We start from the raw sequence: 19,773 nt of genomic DNA on the forward strand, positions 1-19,773 counted from the left end.
TGTCCCAGGTTACAGGGAAGCGGCAGATGCAATAATTATAGAAGTCAGGATAGAAGACAGAGAACCCCAAGACATGATGATTCACGTAGGGGTTACAGGAGGGAATATAGAAGGAGCACACAGAACCAGGAACCAAGGAGAGAGGAAAGAAGACAAATGTTAGCACAGAGTGGAGGCTCAGATGATGACAGGGAATACAGACAGAGAAGGAATTGAGAGCCCAGCACAGAGGACAGGAGACAAATGACAGCACAGGGTAGAGCCTCAGGTGAAGATAGGAGGGAATACAGACAGAGTAGAAGGAATCTAGAGCCAAGTGCAGAGGAGAGGAGACAGATGATAGTTCATGGAGAAAGTTCAGATGCAGAATAGGGGTGCCCGGGGGCTCCACTAGATCTAGAGAAGCCCATTAGAATAACCCCCTCAGAGCCCCGGGTAACACTCGTTGTGGGGGATCGTCTCATTGATTTCTTGGTGGACACTGGAGCGACATACTCAGTTTTGAATTCGAAATTAACTAAAATGAGCAAGAAGACTGCAGCAGTCATTGGGTTACAGGGAAGTCACAACAGACACCCTTCCTGCAACCTTTGGAGTGCCGGCTGGGCACCACACAGCTCCAGCACAGCTTCCTGTACATGGAAGAGTGTCCAATCCCTCTACTTGGCTGTGACCTTTTAAGTAAGCTCAACGCACGAATTATATTCTTACCAAAACATCAGAGGCTTCACCTACAGGTGCCTCCAGAGCATGCTCTGCGGTTCCAGATGTTACTTACTCAAGATGTTCCACCGAAAGGTGAAATTTTACCTCCAGAAATTGTTGAAAGAGTAAGTAAAGGGGTATGGGCTGATGGAACCCCAGGATGTGCGAAAAATGCGGAGCCTGTAAAAATAGAAGTGATAGAGGGGAGCAGAACCCCGAGGAGGAAGCAATACCCCTTAAAGGAGGAAGCCTTGAGGGGAATTAAGCCAGTATTGAAAAGGTTCCTTCAATCTGGACTCATTCGGCCCTGCCGCTCACCGTACAACACTCCGATTCTGCCAGTGAAGAAACCCCATACAGGCGAGTACCGTTTTGTCCAAGATTTAAGGGCCATTAATGACAATGTTCGGGATTTACATCCCACTGTGCCTAATCCCTACACCTTATTAACTGCCATACCTGGTGACTTTGGGTGGTTTTCGGTATTAGACCTGAAGGATGCCTTTTTCTGTATCCCAATAGATGTCCAGGATCAACCGCTTTTTGCCTTCGAGTGGCAAGACCCTAAGTCCAAGAGCACTCTCCAGTATTGCTGGACTGTGCTTCCACAGGGGTTTAAGAACTCCCCAACTATTTTTGGGGAAATACTGGCCAGGGATCTCAGGAAGGTTCAATTAAACCAGGGAGTCTTGTTGCAATACGTAGATGATTTATTGATTGCAAGTCCAGACTACAAATCCTGTCTGGAAAATACCATAGTGATACTGAACCACCTGGCAGAATGTGGCTATAAGGTGTCACCCCAAAAGGCACAGATCTGTAAACAAACGGTGACATATTTGGGGTTTGAAATTAGGAAAGGCAGACGGAGCTTGATGACAGAAAGGAAACAAGTAATTTCAGCCCTTAAAGTCCCCAGCAACCGGCGACAGTTGCGTGGATTTTTGGGTATGGCTGGGTTTTGCAGGATTTGGATTCCTAACTTTGGATTAATAGCAAAACCCTTGTATGATGCTCTCAAAGGCCTGGACTCTGAACCTTTGTCTTGGACCTCAGAATGTCAAAAGGCCTTTGAAGGAATAAAAGTAAAGTTGATTTCAGCACCAGCATTAGGGCTTCCAGATCTTAGGAAGCCATTCAAACTTTATGTACATGAGAGACAGGGTGTTGGCCTTGGAGTACTAATCCAATTGTTGGGACCAGAAATGCAGCCCGTTGCATATCTGTCCAAACAATTGGACCACACCACTAAGGGATGGCCTCCATGTTTGCGTGCTGTAGCTGCCACTTGTGACCTCCTACACGAGGCAGAGAAGTTTATATTGGGTCAGCCCATCACTGTGTGTGTGCCACATCAGGTCTTGACATTGCTGGAGCAGAAGGGTGGACTTTGGTTGACTGCCGGGCGAATGGGAAAATATCAAGCAGCTCTGTTAGACAATCCTAATGTGAAGCTGCAGGTTTCTAACTCCCTGAATCCCGCCACACTGCTTCCAAGCAATGCAGATGGACCTGAGGATGACACTTTAATCCACAATTGTTTAGAAACCATAGACACAGTGTATGCCAGCCGACCAGATCTAACTGACCAGCCTCTGTCAGACCCAGAGTGGGAGCTATTTACAGATGGCAGCAGCTTCATGGACCAAGGCCGTCGATGTGCTGGATATGCAGTGGTGACGCTCCAGAACACCGTGGAGGCCAAGGCTCTTCCGGCAGGTACATCAGCGCAAAAAGCTGAATTAATAGCCCTGACCCGTGCATTGGAACTCTCGAAAGGTAAAAGAGTCAATATATTTACCGACTCCAAGTACTCTTTTATGATTCTCCACATGCATGGGGCCATTTGGAAGGAGCGGGGACTTCTTACTGCCAGTAACAAGGACGTCAAACATCCATTAGAAATCCTGGCCCTGTTAAAGGCAGTAGCTTTACCATCAGCTGTTGCCGTGATGCATTGTCCTGGCCACCAAAAGGGTGGGTCTGACATGGCAAAGGGCAACAGGGCAGCCGATCGGGTGGCTAAGGTCGCTGCCCGTTCTGCCCATTCTGCCCTCCAGGGAGCACTCATCCCTCTTGTGGACCTGACTCAGTATGCTCCTGAATACACCGAGCGGGATGAGGAGAGAGCTCGTGCATGGGGATTTACTGAGTTTGATCCCAGCTCTACTTGGAGAGTAAACTCTCATGGGATGATCCTCCTCCCGGAGGTCCTGGTATATCCGGTGCTAAAACATCTTCACGAAGGATCTCACTATGGGAGAGATGCCTTATTAGAAACAGTGCGCCCATATTTGAAGGGCCCGTATTTACACAAAATAGCACAACGGATCACCAGAGGTTGTGAATTATGTGCCAGGAATAACCCCAAGACTGACTCCCACCCTAAAGCCATTGGGGTTCAATATCGGGGCAAGTGTCCTTTTGAGGACTGGCAGGTGGACTTCACACAAATGCCTAGAACAATAGGCAATTTCAAATATCTCTTGGTTTTTGTCGACACGTTTTCGGGATGGGTGGAAGCATTTCCCACAAAGACGGAAAAAGCTTCTGAGGTTGCCAAACAGCTACTGAAAGAGATAATCCCTCGCTTTGGGTTGCCGGACTCTATCCAGAGTGATAATGGGCCGGCATTTGTCTCTGACGTCACCCATGCAGTGAGCAGTGCGTTACAGATAAACTGGAAATTGCATGCTGCATGGAGACCGCAGTCTTCCGGGCAAACAGAAAAGATGAACCACACCTTGAAGAAAACCTTGGCAAAACTGTGCCAAGAAACACAACTTCGTTGGGACCAGGTACTATCCCTTGCCCTCCTCCGCATAAGAGTGGCACCTAGAAGTGGGCTACAATTAAGCCCCTTTGAGATTGTGTTTGGAAGACCTTTTCAGGCCTCAGTTCTGAAAGCCAGTCCGGAAATAACACAAGATTGCCGGATCACGCAATATGTGAAACACATCCAGGAGGTTCTGGCAGTGATTCATAACTTTGCAACCTCAAGGATCTCTATGCCTCCTGATCAACCATTGCATCCCTTCAAACCTGGAGATCAGGTCTTACTGAAGACTTGGCAGAGCGGGGATGCTCAAAACCAGCTGTCAGAAAAATGGACTGGTCCCTATGATGTCTTGTTGAGCACACATACTTCTCTGAAACTTGCAGGCATAAAACCCTGGGTACATCATTCCAGAGTTAAGAAAGCCCCAGGAGGAACTGACCCAGAGACGAAGTCCCATTGGTCTTGTGAACCCATTGAGGACTTGAGATATTTGTTTAAGAAACAGACAAAAACTTGAATGTTACTGACTTCTTTTCCAGTTATTGTTGCAGGATACCCAAGGACTCATTTTTTTTTCCTGAAGAAACCCTGAGAAAACTAACATGCTCTAACCAATCTTCTTCTTTTCAAAGTTTAGGAGACGTATCGCTTCTCGGCCTTTTGGCTAAGATCAAGAGTAGTATCAAAGTTTAGGAGACGTGAAATAACATCTAGGATCATGCATATGGTGCCACTATTTTTTTTTTACACAGAAAGGTTTTCAATCTTGATTTTGATTTTGTTATTTTTTTTTAACTTTCTGCTTTTTTTTTACCTTTGAGATTTTTTTCTGTGCTTTCTTTTTGTTACTTTGGCCAATGAGTGAAACTGCAGTTGCATGAGATATCCCACGCGTGATAAATGGTAACTAATGAGCTCTTTGTGTCTATATGTTGTATGTCTGTATGTCCTTTCCTTGTGTCCTTGTCTTGACCTCAAGTGATTGACAAATTGGTATACATGGTGCCCATAGACGTTGAAAAAAAAAAAAAAAGAGTCTCCAGTTATGAGAAAAACTAAAGGTTATGGTTTGATTGTCAACATTGTGCTCCTGAACTAAGCCGGTGCCTTCACAGAGATTGAACATTGTTGTTTCTGTTATTCTTCTGATATTTATGGCAAAGCTTCCCAGAAATCTAAATTCAAGTATAAATTTGGTAGCCTGTCATTTGGCTGATGCAAGGAAATTTTGTGGAACCTCAGTAGAGCTCCTGAGACACTCCACAAAGTTTCTCCCTTTCCTCCTGGGAAAGGCATTAGATGAATTTGTTCTATTTGGATTTTACCTAATGAAGTAAAACTGGAAGGGAAGCATTGTCACTTGGGAAAATGGTAAAACTTTGGTATGTACAAAATGTTAACAGTAGTATCTGGTATGTATGTAAATTGTCAATGGTGATTGTTACCTTGTAATATTATGTAATTCAATTGTTTCACATCTACAGAAATTGTTTCTGAAAATATAGGGAGAAAAGGTCTCAACAGATTCCTATTGATGGAACTGTTGAGAGTAAAACTTTTCTACTAAGGACTGAATAGACTTGGAAATACACCTCATATTTACTAAGTTTTCCTTGACATAATAATACTGATGATTTTTTTGCATTTTGCTCTAAATCCACAAAGTTTTCTTGTTTTGGTGACCAGGATCTGCAGCAAGGTTGTAATTTTTTTTCCAACAAAGCTAACTTGTGTTTGCATTTTCTCTCCCCTTGATACCAACACGGCATAAAAATAGTGGTAGTAATCTTTTACTACTTATCTCAGAGTCTGTTTTTGCATAACTTCCATAGGGATTTTGTTTAAACTGAAAAAATTGGACATAAGTTTCATTGTGTGGCTTTGTGTGGAGCTCTTCCAGAAAGTTGAAACAGAGCTGAACCAAGAAGAGGAGAACCTGTTTGCCTTGTTTGTAGGGTTCCAGAGACCTCCAAAGAAGGTGAGGAAGCTTGCCTCCATTGGCAGGACTGGACAACCCGGCCAACGAAAAGTCCCTGGTACCCTCGAGAAGAGGAAAGCCCAGGTGGAGTCTGATGAGACCAACTTCTTCCAGAAGCCTACACGGACCGGATGTCAACAGTTCGCTCTGAATCCTATATGGAGTATTCCAACGGAGCCAGCTAAAAATTGCTGCTTAGTTATTTCTGCCCTGTGATTTTATGCAAAAATAGGCAATATGGTTTAAAAGTAGATTTGGTTTGCAAACTTTTGCTATGCTGTTTAAAAAATTTGGGATCAAGGTTGAGAGAATTTGTCTTTACATAAGTTGAACCATTTTAAGATTTTTTTTCCTGTGATTTTTGACATATCTGCTGTCTTGTTCTGGCTAATGCCTCCAGATGTTTTCTTTCGGCTGGGACTGATGAACTGTTTTCCCAGGAAGGGAGGACTTTTGCTTTCTACAATGGACACTACCTGGAGGGATTCGTTTTCTTTCAGACTGGAACCCTGAAAAATTTTCATCTGAGACTGTATCCCAGCATCCATATGTTTGATCTTCATCACCATGGAAATGGTGGCAAAAAGTGAAAGGGGGGAATTGTTAGGGGGAAAGGATGTCCTGAGATAATCTCATACAGGCTTTGTGGACTCCACCCCCACTCCAGACTAAAGCCATCAGGACATTGGGAAAGACAAATCCCATCACCACCAAGGGGAGGGTGGCTGGGACCTGAGGGTGGAGTTGGGCAGCCAGGTTGGATATAAAAAACAAACACGTGGGCCTTGCTCGCTCTCTGGCTCGCGATCGCTCGCCTCCTGGCTTCACCGCTCCTGGCTGGCGGCCAGCTCTCAGAGCGCCATTTTGGGATTCCTGATCGGCGGATCGGGTAGGACTCATTTAAAACTTTGTCTCCCACTTTTCTCCCAGAGCTGTACATTTCCTCATTTCCCTTTCCCTTGTAAATAAACCTTTTATTAACCTTTCACGTGTGCCTGCAGTAGAGCATTGATAAGTTCTTTTAAGCGCGCGGGTGAGGACCCACAGTCAGGCACCCCGTTTTGTATCAGGGTTGCTCTACAACATTTTCATTTTAATGAGTTTCCCTCACTATAAAGAAGCTTTTTAGTCTCATGTGATTCCATTGGTTTCTTTTTGCTTTTGCTTCCTTGGAGCACAGAAGACATTAAGGGCAATGAAAATACTCTGCATGATATTCTCATAATGGACACAGGTCATTATACATTTGTCCAACACCCACAGAATGGACAAAACCAGAGTGACCCCTGAGAGAAACCATGACTCTGGGACTAAGATATGCGGGTCCATCACTTGTAACCCACGTGCCAGTCTGATCTTAACACGTGATTTGGACATGATGGGTGAAGTTTTATAAATTGAGGAATGAAGTGTAATTTATTTTTGAAAGCATATTTCATGCTGAAAGGACATTTAAATAACACTCAAGGATATGCATAAGTAAGCCATTCCCTTCCATCCCCCAACATCCCAGTCAGCCAGTATCTGCTCAAAACCAATTAGTAATTTATCTTTTCTTTTCTAAAAAAATATATCCATGCTACTGTCTGGACAATAATGCTTGTTTTCCCGTCAGTAAAGGAGTTCAGGTCACAGAGTGGGGGGAAACATTTGCATATCACAAACTGATAAAGGACTGTATCAAGAATTTACAAATACTGCTTAAAACTCAACGATCAGCAAGAAATAACCCAATTTTAATAAGGACAAAAAACAGTGTTACAAATATAACAAAAAAAGAAAAAATTTACTTCTGGGCCTCCCCTGGTGGTGCTGGTGGTTGAGCGCAGCACTGTTAAGCTGTCCGCAGCCTCTGCAGTGCAGGTTCGATCCCGGCCGGGGGGCGAGAATCCCACATGGTGCGGCAGACCTCTCCTGTCTCACCCGCTGCTCCCCTCAGCAGTGTATTTCATCAGCCTGCCTGTTCTGTTCCCCACTTTGTCTCTGGTGAATCTTATCACCTCCTGTGCATGTGACCTTTACCCCAGTTCTTGTATGCATGAATAAATCTTTTTATTTATTATATTTTATTTATTATTATTTGTAGACATAGCAACTTATGTAGACATAGAAAAATAAAAATATGAACAAATGCTCAATATCACAGGTAAAAACAACAGTGACACCATCACACTGCCATCCAGGGTGTGCACAACAGGAGCCTCATCAGGTTTGTTGTAAAAGATCCTTAGGGGCTGAGAGACACATCAGAGCCCTAGGCACTGTCGCTGCCTTTCTGAGAACAAAACAGAACCTGGTCAGAGACGAGACCACAGGAGGGACTGATGAGGGTGGCTCCCCCATGGAGTCCATTTACACTGTCCCCAGGGGCTCAGGGATCAAACCCCTGATCCACACTTACCTGCGGCCTGAGTGTAGCTTCCTCCTTGTCCTCCTGTGGGAAGAAACATCATGTGAGACCAGGGAACAGTCAGGTCAGAAGACCTAAAGGAATCTTTTAATCCTGCACAACAGGGAAGTTTCCAGAACTGTGACTAAAGACCCACGTCAGGACTGGGAAAAATGAAGAAAGGTGAGGGGGGACTGGACCAAATGCCCTCTGGGCAACGTGTGTGTGGATGGCACTTCCCATTAACCAGGCAGGGCAAGTTCTCCCTGGGACATAAAAGCCCTCGGTGGACAAGATCCCCCACTCCCTTCCCTACCTGAGTGCTTCTTCCTCCACATCACAGCTGCAGCCACCGCAGCTCCAGTGAGCACAGCTCCAAGGAGAACCAGGCCAGCAATGATGCCCCCAGTGGGGCTAGAGGACTGAGGAAGGGGCACTGGAAGGGAAGGGAAGATCATAACCTGAGCCCCAGACCTTATCCTGACCCTCTGAAGGGCTCCAGAAGGGCTCCTGATGGCCCTGAGAATAGCCTCTGTGCCCACATCCTCCTCCTTACCCCATCTCAGGACTTGGGGCTCCAGCAGACTTTCATGCTGCACGTGGCACGTGTATCTCTGCTCCTCTCCAGAAGGCACCACCACAGCCACCCACTTCTGGAAGGTTCCATCTCCCCCAGGCCTGGTCTCCACCAGCTCCATCTCCTGGGTCAGGTCCTCCCCATCTCGCTGCCAGGTCAGGGTGATGTCCGCAGGGTAGAAGTCCAGGGCCCAGCACCTCAGGGTGACCTCATACTCAGAAGTGGGGTGGCGGGTCATGCGTGTCTTTGGGGGATCTGAGGTGGTAAATCAGAAAACTCACTTTGTGTTTCCTCCATGGACACTGAGGAATCCTCATGAGACCATCCTCACAATGGACAAGACAACTGGTGTGGCAGGAATGACAGGGGTGAAGGATGCCCTGAGCAAACTCCATACAGGCTTTGTGGACTCCATCCCCACGACACTGGGAACTACAAATCCCACGATCACCAAAGGGCAGGTTGAGAGGACCTGAGGGTGGAGTTAAGCAACTAGGCTCTCCGTTTGGGTATTTAACTGGCCATGTGGCCTGGAGTTGCTGGGTTGGCCACGAGGCGTGCTAGGTTTTTGCCACCTCTGTGGGTCACTGGAATTCCAGGTCAGCGGAACCGGTAGGACGCATTACGAACATATTTCTCTTTTTTTCTCCCTGAGTTATTCATTTCCCATTTCTCCTTCCTGTGTAAATAAACCTTTCATCAACCTTTTGTGTGTGTCTGCAGTTTAGCATTCCTAAGTCCCCTTTAAGCCCGCAGGTGAGGACCCACAGTCAGGAAACCCCATTTTATATCGGGGTTTGTCCTGTAACAGTTAGAAGCATAAAATGTAAAAAGCAAGCTAATCTGGGGAATCTGTGAGAATCCCCTATTCCTTAGAATGTTCTAGAATGAGGATGAAAACCCAGGGTAGGATGAAGCAGAGGGAGTGGAACACAGACTTTTTATTCCTGACCTGGGTGGAAGGTGAATGACACAGAAAAGCAGGAATCACATAACTGAAAATGTTCTCAGACCAGAAACAAGACTGAGAGAGAAACTCGTGGTTCTCAAACAGGCCCCTGGTCAAAAGGACCCGGTGACGTGTGATGTCAGGGACTGTCTGTCTTTCTCAGGAGAGACGGGATCCCTTCACTGTCCTTCAGGAGAAGCCGGAGTCTCTGGGAGTCTCTCTCGTGCAGAACATGAAACCCAGGGGAGCCCCCCTCTCGGGACTAGAGAGAGGACTCATTTCCCGCAGTGACTCCAGGCAGGGGGGGACCTGGAGGCCTCCAGGCCCCTCTTACCCGTGCGCTGCAGAGTCTCCTTCCCGTACTCCAGGAATCTGCGCAGCCACCTCAAGCACCTGCCCTCCACAAAGTTCCTGAATCTCTCTGCCTCACCCTGGGCCTCCCACTTGCGCCGGGTGATGTGAGCGACCGTGTCCACCGCGGTCCAGGAGCGCAGGTCCCCGTTCAGGGCCAGGTAATCCGTGCCATCATAGGCGAACTGACTGTATGCACGGAGGAGGCGCCCGTTGGGCCCCTGGTCGCAGCCAGACATCCTCTGGAGGGTGTGAGAGTCTGTCCAGAATGCAACCAGGTTAAAGTTCTGCGGGCTGTTCCTGGGCAGGTTGCAGAGAAGCCTGGAGGGGGAGACCCTGAGCGACCCCCCACCCCATCCGTGGGGATGGGGGTGCTGACCCGGCCCGGCCCCGCGCCAGCTCACCGGTCTCGCTCTGGTTGTAGAGGCCGCGCAGGGCGTCCAGCTGCGCGCGGTACCACAGTGTGTAGTACCTTAGGCTCCGCGTCCTCCTGTCCCACTCCTCCTGCTCCTCCTGCTCCACCTGCTCCGCCCAGGGCGCCCGCGGCTCCAAGCTCTGGCCAGGGGAGTCGCTGTCGAAGCGGTTGAACAGCATGTCGTCCACGTAGGCCACCGAGATGAAGCGGGGCTCCCCGAGGCCGGGCCGGGACATCGCGGTGTAGAAAATCCTCATGGAGTGGGGGCCTGGGGGCGGGAGGGGAGACCCGGGCTATTCTTCTCCCCTTCGGGGGCTCGAGTCCCAGGGGGCGCCCAGAGACAGAAAGTGGGTGAAAGAGGAGTGAGAGTGAAAAGCGGCTGCGGGACGAAAATGGCCGGACTCGGGGGCCAGAGGAGTCTGGGGTCTCGGGGGGACGGAAAGGGGCCAGGACGGGGCGGGCCGAGGTGGGGGGACAACTAGGGCGGCGGCGAGGTCGCGCCTTTCCCACGCCCGCCCGCGCCCTCGCTCCCGCCTCTGGGAGCGCCCTGTCCCCTCCCGACCCGCACTCACCCACCCGGGTCTCCCTCGGGGCCGCGGCCACCGCGAGCAGGAGCAGGAGGGCTGCGCCCCCCATCCCCCAGGACGCGCCCCCACCCGGGCTGGGGAGACGGAGTCCCGGTGGGCGGGCGAGGGCTTTGGAACGGGAGCCGCGGGGCTGCTGATTGGCTGCTCTGGAGACCTCCAGGCAATGGAGAGTGAGCCCTGGAGTGAGTCACCAGTATCCATGAGGGAGGACCTGACGCAGGTTGTGAGAAGTGAAACTGGGGAGGTGAGGAAGCCCAGACAGTCACCCTCCAGTCCGGAACAGTGCTCTGGGGACTGAGACCTTGAGACCCACACCCCGAGACCCTCCTCTCCTGCACCAAGACCTTTGTCACACCCTCTCCCCGAGGCCAGGCCCAGGAACTGGGCCAGCGATTTTCAAACATTTTTCTCTCAGGATGTCTCTACAGTCTCTCAGATTATTACGGATCCCATGCATAATTTTTTTATGTGGGTTATAGCTTTAAATATTTACTTTACTAGAATAAAACCTTTCAAAAAGATGTTGTTATGCTGGGAGCCATGCTACTCCTGTCGTCTGACAAAGGTCCAGGCATGGGGCAGATTCCTGAAAAGTCAGGAATCTCTTTAGCTGACTCCAAGATTCTCCTCATTTGTTTATGGCTAGTTTCTACCATTGTTAAAATACGCATTTAAAAGTAAAACTGCAAATGCTGTTTGATCAATTACTGAATAACCAATTTGACAGCACATGGCACTGCGTGATTCATTGATAACATTGGTTAGTTAGCATACAAATTCTTGACACAGGAAAAGGGGAAGGACTCAGATCTTTGAGACTGGCCCAGGAGAACAACCAGCCTAGCAGGCTGCCAGGCCTTGTTTAGATATGCTTACTAAGGAAGCAAGCTTGTCTTTCACTGACATTTATTTCCATGTCTATGCCTCTTTAACAGGGAAAGATTCCCTTTTCCTTACAGTTCCCTTTCAGTGACAATGGGTATGGTAGCTGTTGGAGTATGCATTCATGAATAAGCCAACAACAATTTTGTGACTGGTTAAGCTACTAACCTAGAAGGCACAAATAATGCACTTGGAAATAGTCAATGTTACTGTTGTAGAGCAACCCCAATACAAAACGGGGTGCCTGACTGTGGGTCCTCACCCCCGCGCTTAAAAGGACTTATCAATGCTCTACTGCAGGCACACGCGAAAGGTTAATAAAAGGTTTATTTACAAGGGAAGGGGAAATGAGGAAATGTACAGCTCAGGGAGAAAAGTGGGAGACAAAGTTTTAAATGAGTCCTACCCGATCCGCAGATCAGGAATCCCAAATGGCGCTCTGAGAGCTGGCTGCAAGCCAGGAGCCATGAAGCCAGGAGGCGAGCGATAGCGAGCCCCCAAGGCCTACGTGTTTTTCGTTTTTATATCCATTCTGGCTGCCCAACTCCACCCTCAGGTCCCAGCTGTAACAGGGTGGTCCCCAGGAAAGGGGGAGGTTCCCTGCCCCTCCCAAGGGAGGGTGGAGCTGAGCAGGGAGAGGAGAAGCTGCAGAAGAGACTGAGGAAGGAAGCAGGATGGAGCCAGGAGACCTGGAGGAGGCACATGGAGCCTAGAGACATGTGAAGAAACTGCGCTTGTCTTTTGGTCGTGGACTGGGTGACACAGATGTGGGTGAGACCTATGGGGAGGTGACAATGGCAGCTTTTATCTTAATGTTGATTTTGCTCTTTTCCTTCCGGGCTTGTCTGGTTGTTTCTGACCCTTTTCTGTGGGTCCCCACTGGAAGATGCTTTGGACTTGTGGCAGGCTTTGGGGCCTTGTTCTGGGCCGATCCCATATGGATGGAGTTTTACCCACGAGGGACGGGTAACTTTGGGTGCTTCATTTAGAAACTAGATTTTTTGCCTTACCTGTATTTTTTCCTAATTTTATTAAAGTTCCTTCCCATTAAAGTCTCATATGTTTTGTGTTGATGCAGCGGATGGCAGAACCCATTTAGAACAGGCAGGTTTGCAGAGTTTTGGGCTGCCCCTCTCCCTGTCCTATAACACAGCCACTCTCCCTTTGGTGGTGACGGGATTTGTCTTTCCCAATGTCTTGATGGCTTTAGTCTGGAGTGGGGGTGGAGTCCACAAAGCCTGTATGGGATTAGCTTAGGACATCATTTCCCCCTAACAATACCACTACTGATATGGCACGTGTTAACCATTTTGAGAACCAAAAGCTATTTTGAGAACCATCTCTGGCCCTGCCTCTGATGAAATATTTGCAGTTCCTTAAAACAACAATCAGGACAAAAAAAGGAATTTTCCCTTGATCTTAAAGTTAGATACGGAAACTAGGCTGACTAGATAAGTATAGGAGTAATAGGTAGAAAAACTCTTCTGTTAGATTAGGAGAATTCCTCCCTTAATTGAGAGCTTGGGGCTAGGTAACAGTTAGTACGGTTTGCCTGGCATTGACGCCCTCCAGGCCCTTGGTTCCTTAATATTGAATCAATACCTTATTAAAAACAGTATACTATTAGATGATGATTCCCATATAAAAGCCTTCTGTTTCTTGCTTTAATCATATAGTTACAGAGCAGCCCCGATATAAAACGGGTTGCCTAGCTGTGGGTCCTCACCTGCGCACTTCTAATGCTCCAGATTTTTTTTCTTTTGGCTTGGCTAATGGACTATTTTCCAGTAATGGAAAACTGTCATACTGGACATTCATGGACAATGCTGCTGACTAATTGTTGCTTCTCTTACACACATTGTAACCCTGAAAAAAGACTGTCTCCTAACACTACACCCTGAGATCTGTGCCACCATAGATATGGTGGAATAAAAATTAAAAGGGGGATTGAAACAGGGTGGTCCCCAAGAAAGGGGGAGGTTCCAGGTTCCCTGCCCCACCCAAATGGAGGGTGGAGCTGAGGAGAGAGAGAAGCAGCTGCAGAGGAGACTGAAGAAGGAAGGAAGCAGGATGGAGCCAGGAGACCTGAAGCGGGCACATGGAGCCGAGAGATGTGTGAAGAAACTGCGTTTGCCTTTTGGTCGTGGACTGGGTGGCACAGATGTGGGTGAGAGACCCGTGGGGAGGTGACAATGGCAGTTTTTGTGTTGATTTTGATTTTGTTGATTTTGATTTTGCTCTTTTCCCTCCAGACTTGTCTGGTTATTTCTGATCCTTTTCTGTGGCTCCCCACTGGAAGATGCTTAAGACTTGTGGCAGGCTTTGGGGCCTTGTTCTGGGCCAATCCTGCTTGGGTGGACTTTTACCCACGAGGGGACGGGAAACATTGGGTGCTTGATTTAGAAACTATATTCTTTGCCTTCTCTGTGTTGTTTCCTAATTGTATTAAAGTTCCTTCCCATTAAAGTCTCATATGTTTTGTGTTGATGCGGTGGATGGCAGAACCCATTTAGAATAGGCAGGTTTGTGGGGTCTGGGCTGCCCCTCTCCCTGCCCTGTAACAATATGGTTATATGTTAGTCTAAACTTTATAGGTTAGTTAGAAAAAATCCCTCTGTTTCCCTTCCCCAAGGTAACTTCTTGCCCTTAGTTAATCCTTGACCATGGTAAACATAGAAATGTTCGTTTCAGTCACATAAGTTTTTGCTAGTAATAAAATGATTGTTTAAGATAAATGACTATTCTAAGAACTCTTTTGTTTAACAACTGTGCCTTCTTCAAAATAAAGAATGTTACAACGTCTGCTGAAGGGCAAATAAACCCCTGGCTGTTCTAGAGGAAGATGTGATGATTGTTATCTTCCTGCTCTAATACATATGCTTATGTACTCTGGGTTTGCTTGTAAGGTATAAATAAAGGGCTGCTGAGACCCTCAGCAGGATGATGTCTGCACCCTGATCAAGTGTTTGCATCTCCTCACTCCCTCTCCCCCTAATCCCTCAGATTTGTCCATGCCCTCTCATCCTCACAGGAACCCCTCACAGGACAGTTTGCCGAGGCTGGTCACTAGCATTACTACTTCTTTACTTTAGAATATTAATAACCAACGTATGCTAATAAAGCATTTTTAAGAAAATAACTTTCTGTAAATGTAAGGATAATCGTACAATTCTGTGATTTTTTAAAAAGAAGTTACCTATTGTTTCACTACTGAAAGGTCCATGCAGGAGGCCTGGATGCAAAAACCCACCAGGAAACAGGAATGCAGAAGCCTGCCTAGAGGATTCAGATAATGAACCTCCCATGCCCTACAAATCTTTTCTCAGACAAAGAAACTCCCCCCTCCCCCCACAAATCTTTTTGGCCCTACAAACCCAGTCCCCCATCTGACCTCCTCACATATAAAAGCCTGCTTCCCCCTGACAATGTGTGCGGCTTCACGTTCCCCACCTTGGGTCCCTGAGGTCCACCCATGGCGCAATAAATTTTCCCTTCCTTTGAGAAATTTAGCCTGGCTCTCCTTTTCTTTACTGCTCCGAACCTTTCATCTGGTGCGTTGGCCTGAACGGGGTTCAATCCTGCCTGGGGACCCTGCCCTGTCCCTAACTCTCCACTCTCCTTCTTGTTCACTCCCTCTTTCTACCTCTCCCCATGGAACTGGAAGCCAGGAACCCTGCCAAGCTCACTAAGGCTTACTGGTCACAGGTTCATGACCTGGGGCACCCCTCCCTGCGGGAGAACAGGCCCTCCCTGCCTCTCATGTCACTTGAGGGGAGCAGGGACTTGCTCTAGTCCCTTACTGGGCTTCCCTGGTAACTCCAATCCATGTGGCCACTTCCACCTTAACTTTTCATCTCCCTTGGAGGGGCCATCCTCCTCTTCCTCCTGTGGGCCCACCTTCTCTTCCTAGGGCACTTTGCCAAATAATCGGGAAGAATGAAAAGACCCAGCTGGGCTGTGGACCACCAGCGCCTGGCTCTTGACTCTCCCAGGGTGAGCTGTTGCCTCTAGGGTCCCTCGGATCACAGAGGTCTCTATTCAGTGATCGCTACCCCCTCCTGATCCGCGCTTTCCATTTGGGGCTCCCTCTGAGGTGAGTCCTCTCTTCAGGGGCATGACCCATCCTATTTCTTGGAGGTAAAGAGGACAGCGGGACGCCGCCTTCCCCTTTCACTCTCCCGCTAGATACCCTGAAGATCTGGCCAGGGACTCTGGGTCTCTGGCCTCCCTCCCTGACCCTCCGTTTGAGATCCTAAGAGGGACACTCACTACGGGATCAACGCAATTCCACATTCCGGCAGACACCCCCTTGGGGTGCCTCCTGAAGGCCCTTGGCCCTCTATATTTAAAGCCGGATATGAGACCTAAGCGCCTCATTTTTTATTGCACCCTGGCCTGGCTCAAATATGAACTGGACAGTGGCTCTAGGTGGCCAGAAATGGGCTCTTTTGGTTACAGGGCAACCCCGGTCCTGCAACCTTCCCTGTGGTGGTGACGGGATTTGTCTTTCCCAATGTCCTGATGGCTTTGGTCTGGAGTGGGGGTGGAGTCCACAAAGCCTGTATGTATTTAGCTTTAGGACATCCTTTCCCCCTAACATTTTTTTTTAATTTTATTATTTTTTATTTTTTATAATTTTTTTTGAAGATTTATTTTTATTTATTTATTTATACAAGCACTGGGTACAGTCAGAAGCACGGGAGGGTGAGAGAATTCACCAGAGCCAGAGAAGGGAGCAGAGCAGGCAGAAGGACCGAAGTACACTGCTGAGGGGAGCAGTGGGCGGCAAGAGAGGTCTGCGCACCATGTGGGACCCTCTGTTAGGGGGAGAGGAAGTCCTGAGTTAATCCCATACAGGCTTTGTGGACCCCACCCGCACTCCAGACCAAAGCCATCAGGACACTGGGAAAGACAAATCCCATTACCAACAAAGGGAAGGTGGCTGGGACCTAAGGGTGGAGTTGGGCAGCCAGGTTGGATATAAAAACCAAACACGTGGGCCTCGGGGTCTCTAGCGATCGCTCGCCTCCTGGCTTCACAGCTCCTGGCTGGCGGCCAGCTCTCAGAGCTCCATTTTGGGGATTCCTGATCGGCAGATTGGGTAGGACTCAACTTTTCTCCCAGAGCTGTACATTTCCTCATTTCCCTTCCCTTGTAAATAAACCTTTTATTAACCTTTCGCGTGTGCCTGCAGTAGAGCACTGATAAGTCCTTTTAAGTGCGCGGGTGAGGACCCACAGTCAGGCACCCCGTTTTGTATTGGGGTTGCTCTACAACACCTCTTCCAGTGGCCGGGGAATAGCCGGGGATCGAACCGGCACTGCAGAGGCTGCGCACAGCTTCGCAACCCAGCGCTCAACCGCTGTGCCACCGGGGAGGCACTTCCCCTAACATTTTGACCCCAAAATTCTAACCGACTTAGATAACCTTTGCTGTAGGCAGAAAAAGTGGCCCTTTCCCTCTGTCTGATCTCTCCCAGATTGACCCCACTACCTACACCATAGAATTTCATTATCTTACCCAAGGTTACACCTAAGGTTACACCTATAACCTTCGGTGTCATGATTACACGTTATCCTCTCTTCTACCCTGGCCTCTAATCAAAGAGAATGTGTTTTTCTGCTCGAGGCCACTTCACTGACACAACCATGCCCCAGGCCCTGAAGCAGGTCCCGCCAGGAGCCTGGCTGGGAATACCAGACAGACACTGATGCGGGTCGTGGGGGCAGGGCTCGCTGAGACACTTCATCCCCTGCCTCTTAGCCAGGCTCCAAGCAGCAGCCGGTCTCCAAGGCAGTTAATTTTGACACACTGAGGGAGATCACCCATTTCCACCCCATACGGAGGAGTACGGTGACTACAAACAGCGATGAAGAGCATGTGGCTGCTAGATCCATTCATAAACCTACCCAGGATGGGTTGGTTGCATTACAACTGGTGTAGACGGCAGGACGGTTCAAAGCAGGATGGCTCTACGCAGACGAAACCTTTGGAACATGGGGAGGGATTGCCAGGTGGCTGGCCACGAGCAAATGGTACTTGGTGGCTGACCTCCTCGCCCTGTGGGCACCTCCCCAGGAATGGCCAGAGGTAGATGGATCAGCGGGGCAGTTGGAACAGGCCCTGTATGAAATAGAAGAAATGCTGAGTGGATGCAGTGCCCGCGAGGTGGCAGGCGCCGTGGGATGGGTGTTTCTCACAGCTCTGCAAGAGTCCAGGCAGAAAGAGCAATCTAGAATCCAGCAAGTACTTGGGCCTCCCCGGTGGCACAGTGGTTGAGCGCTGGGTTGTGAAGCTGCCGGCAGCCTCTGCAGTGACGGTTCAATCCCCAGCCTCCGGCAAGGGTCCCACATGGCATGCAGACCTCTCCTGCAGCACCCGCTGCTCCCCTCAGCAGTGTATTTCATCAGTCTGCCTGTTCTGTTCCCCACTTTGGCTCTGGTGAATTCTCTCACCCTCCCGTTCTTCTGACTGTACCCAGTGCATGTATAACCAACCAACCAAACAAACAAACAAACAAATAAATAAATAAATAAATAAAGCATGCCTCTATTAAAAAAAAAAAAAATTAGAATCCAGCAAGTACGGGATGAGATGCGGGAAGAGATGCAGAAACTGCAACAACGTTTGAGGATTCTGGAGGAAGAAGTTCGGAGAAACCAACCCACCATTCTGGAGATGTCAGTCTCCATCTCAAGAAGGAAGGAGAGGGAGGCTGGCCCTTTGCCTGAATCACAGCTGGTGGTGGGAAACCAATCTGAAATTCCAGAGATGCCAGACCCCTCCTCAGGAGAGGGGGAGAGGGAGGCTGGCCCTTTGCCCTAGTCCCAACTGGCGATGGCAAACCAACCTGCGACCCCGGAGATGCCGGACTCCTCTGGAGAGGAGGAGGAGGCTGGTCCCATGCTCTGGGCCCGCCAGGTGGTGACTCAGAAAATGAAGCAGCAGCGAACCATGGCCCCAGGGGGTCAGGTTGCTGGACCACCACAAATGACAGAATTTACTACCTATCGACCATACACCCAGGCAGAACTGGTGGACTTGGGCAAACATTTCCACCAGAAACCAGGGGAACCCTTGGCAGCCTGGCTGCTACGTTTGTGGGACCTGGGGCTGGATGGGATTATTTGCACGGCACAAGTGATGGAGAGACTGGCCTCCTTGACTTTACACCCATCCTTGCAACAGAGGCTGCAGAAAAGCCGACAGTATCGCCAGGGCAACCACACCCTCCTGGAATGGCTAATGGCTGCCACACAGACAGTCTGGGCTGATGCGGGAGATGTGCCGGACACGGTAAGCGGATGACAGACATACACTGAGCTGGTACAGGTACTTCAGGAATTGGGGATGCGGCATGCCATGTTTAATGTGAACACCTGTGGTCCTGACGACGAATGTTTCACAGCAGGGATGAGAGACTTGGTATTAAAGAATGCCCCTCATCCTCATTTAGATCCCTCCTGGCAGTTCTAGCACCCTATGTGGGACGTTAGCTACACGACGCCAACAGAATGATAGCCAGCTTGGGCGAAGTTGAGAGCCGGCACTCTCAAACTCAGAAGGAAATATGGGTAGTTGTTAAAAAGTCAAAAGGAATGCCAAGGAGGGAAAGGAAGCCTCTTGGCATCACAGAATCTATTAAAGTCACCCGTAACCAAATGTGGACAGATTTAGTGAGAGCAGGTTTAGGTAGCACTAAAATACATGCACAGCCCAATGCATATTTGCTGGAATTAAGGCAGCAGCTGCGAGAAGACCAGAGGTCAAGCCCATGAGAAGGACTGCTGCTCAGGGAGCCTGGAATCTCCAGGCTTCAGGTGCGCCTGGAATCTCTCAGGCCTTGCGCCTGGAAGACCACTTGCTGCCAACCCCATCCTTGGGTGATGGCCTGATTGTTTTCAAATAGGGTGAGGGCCAAGGAACCCATCCACAGGGGATGGGCGGGTACCGGAGGCCATATGTGGAGCTTGCCATCCACTGGTCCCCAACTAACGTGCAAAGGGCGTTATCTCTGGTAGACACAGGAGCAGAATGTACTCTGCTTTATGGAAATCCAGGAAGATTTCACGGGTCTACTTGTATTGATGGCTATGGAGGCCCGAGTGTCAAGGTGACATCAGTGAGACTATCTCTGGGGATTGGGCGATTACCCCTGAAA

General features: G+C 49.0%; 1 protein-coding gene and 1 pseudogene across 3 annotated transcripts; one reads left to right on the plus strand and one right to left on the minus strand.

Moving 5' to 3' along the window:
• Nucleotides 1-4,128: 4,128 nt before the first annotated feature.
• Nucleotides 4,129-4,274, plus strand: LOC119258436 (U2 spliceosomal RNA; annotated as a pseudogene).
• Nucleotides 4,275-7,327: 3,053 nt separating this feature from the next.
• Nucleotides 7,328-10,788, minus strand: LOC119258434 (class I histocompatibility antigen, Gogo-OKO alpha chain-like). Of its 3 annotated transcripts, none has more exons than XM_054701153.1 (7): nucleotides 10,716-10,788; nucleotides 10,133-10,411; nucleotides 9,808-9,987; nucleotides 8,408-8,683; nucleotides 8,168-8,287; nucleotides 7,864-7,896; nucleotides 7,328-7,737 (listed from the first exon to the last, which is right to left on the minus strand). In XM_054701153.1, exons 1-7 carry the CDS (start codon nucleotides 10,777-10,779, stop codon nucleotides 7,709-7,711), a joined length of 981 nt encoding a protein of 326 aa, XP_054557128.1. In that variant the 5' UTR covers nucleotides 10,780-10,788; the 3' UTR covers nucleotides 7,328-7,708. The 3 variants fall into 3 exon arrangements, with proteins under 3 accessions (XP_054557128.1, XP_037382659.2, XP_054557127.1); XM_037526762.2 differs by having other exon boundaries at nucleotides 7,328-7,733; nucleotides 9,712-9,987; XM_054701152.1 differs by having other exon boundaries at nucleotides 9,712-9,987.
• Nucleotides 10,789-19,773: the final 8,985 nt, after the last annotated feature.

Source organism: Talpa occidentalis, unplaced genomic scaffold (assembly GCF_014898055.3).
Source record: "Talpa occidentalis isolate TD23 unplaced genomic scaffold, MPIMG_talOcc4v2.1 talOcc4.41, whole genome shotgun sequence".
Taxonomy (NCBI): domain Eukaryota; kingdom Metazoa; phylum Chordata; class Mammalia; order Eulipotyphla; family Talpidae; genus Talpa; species Talpa occidentalis.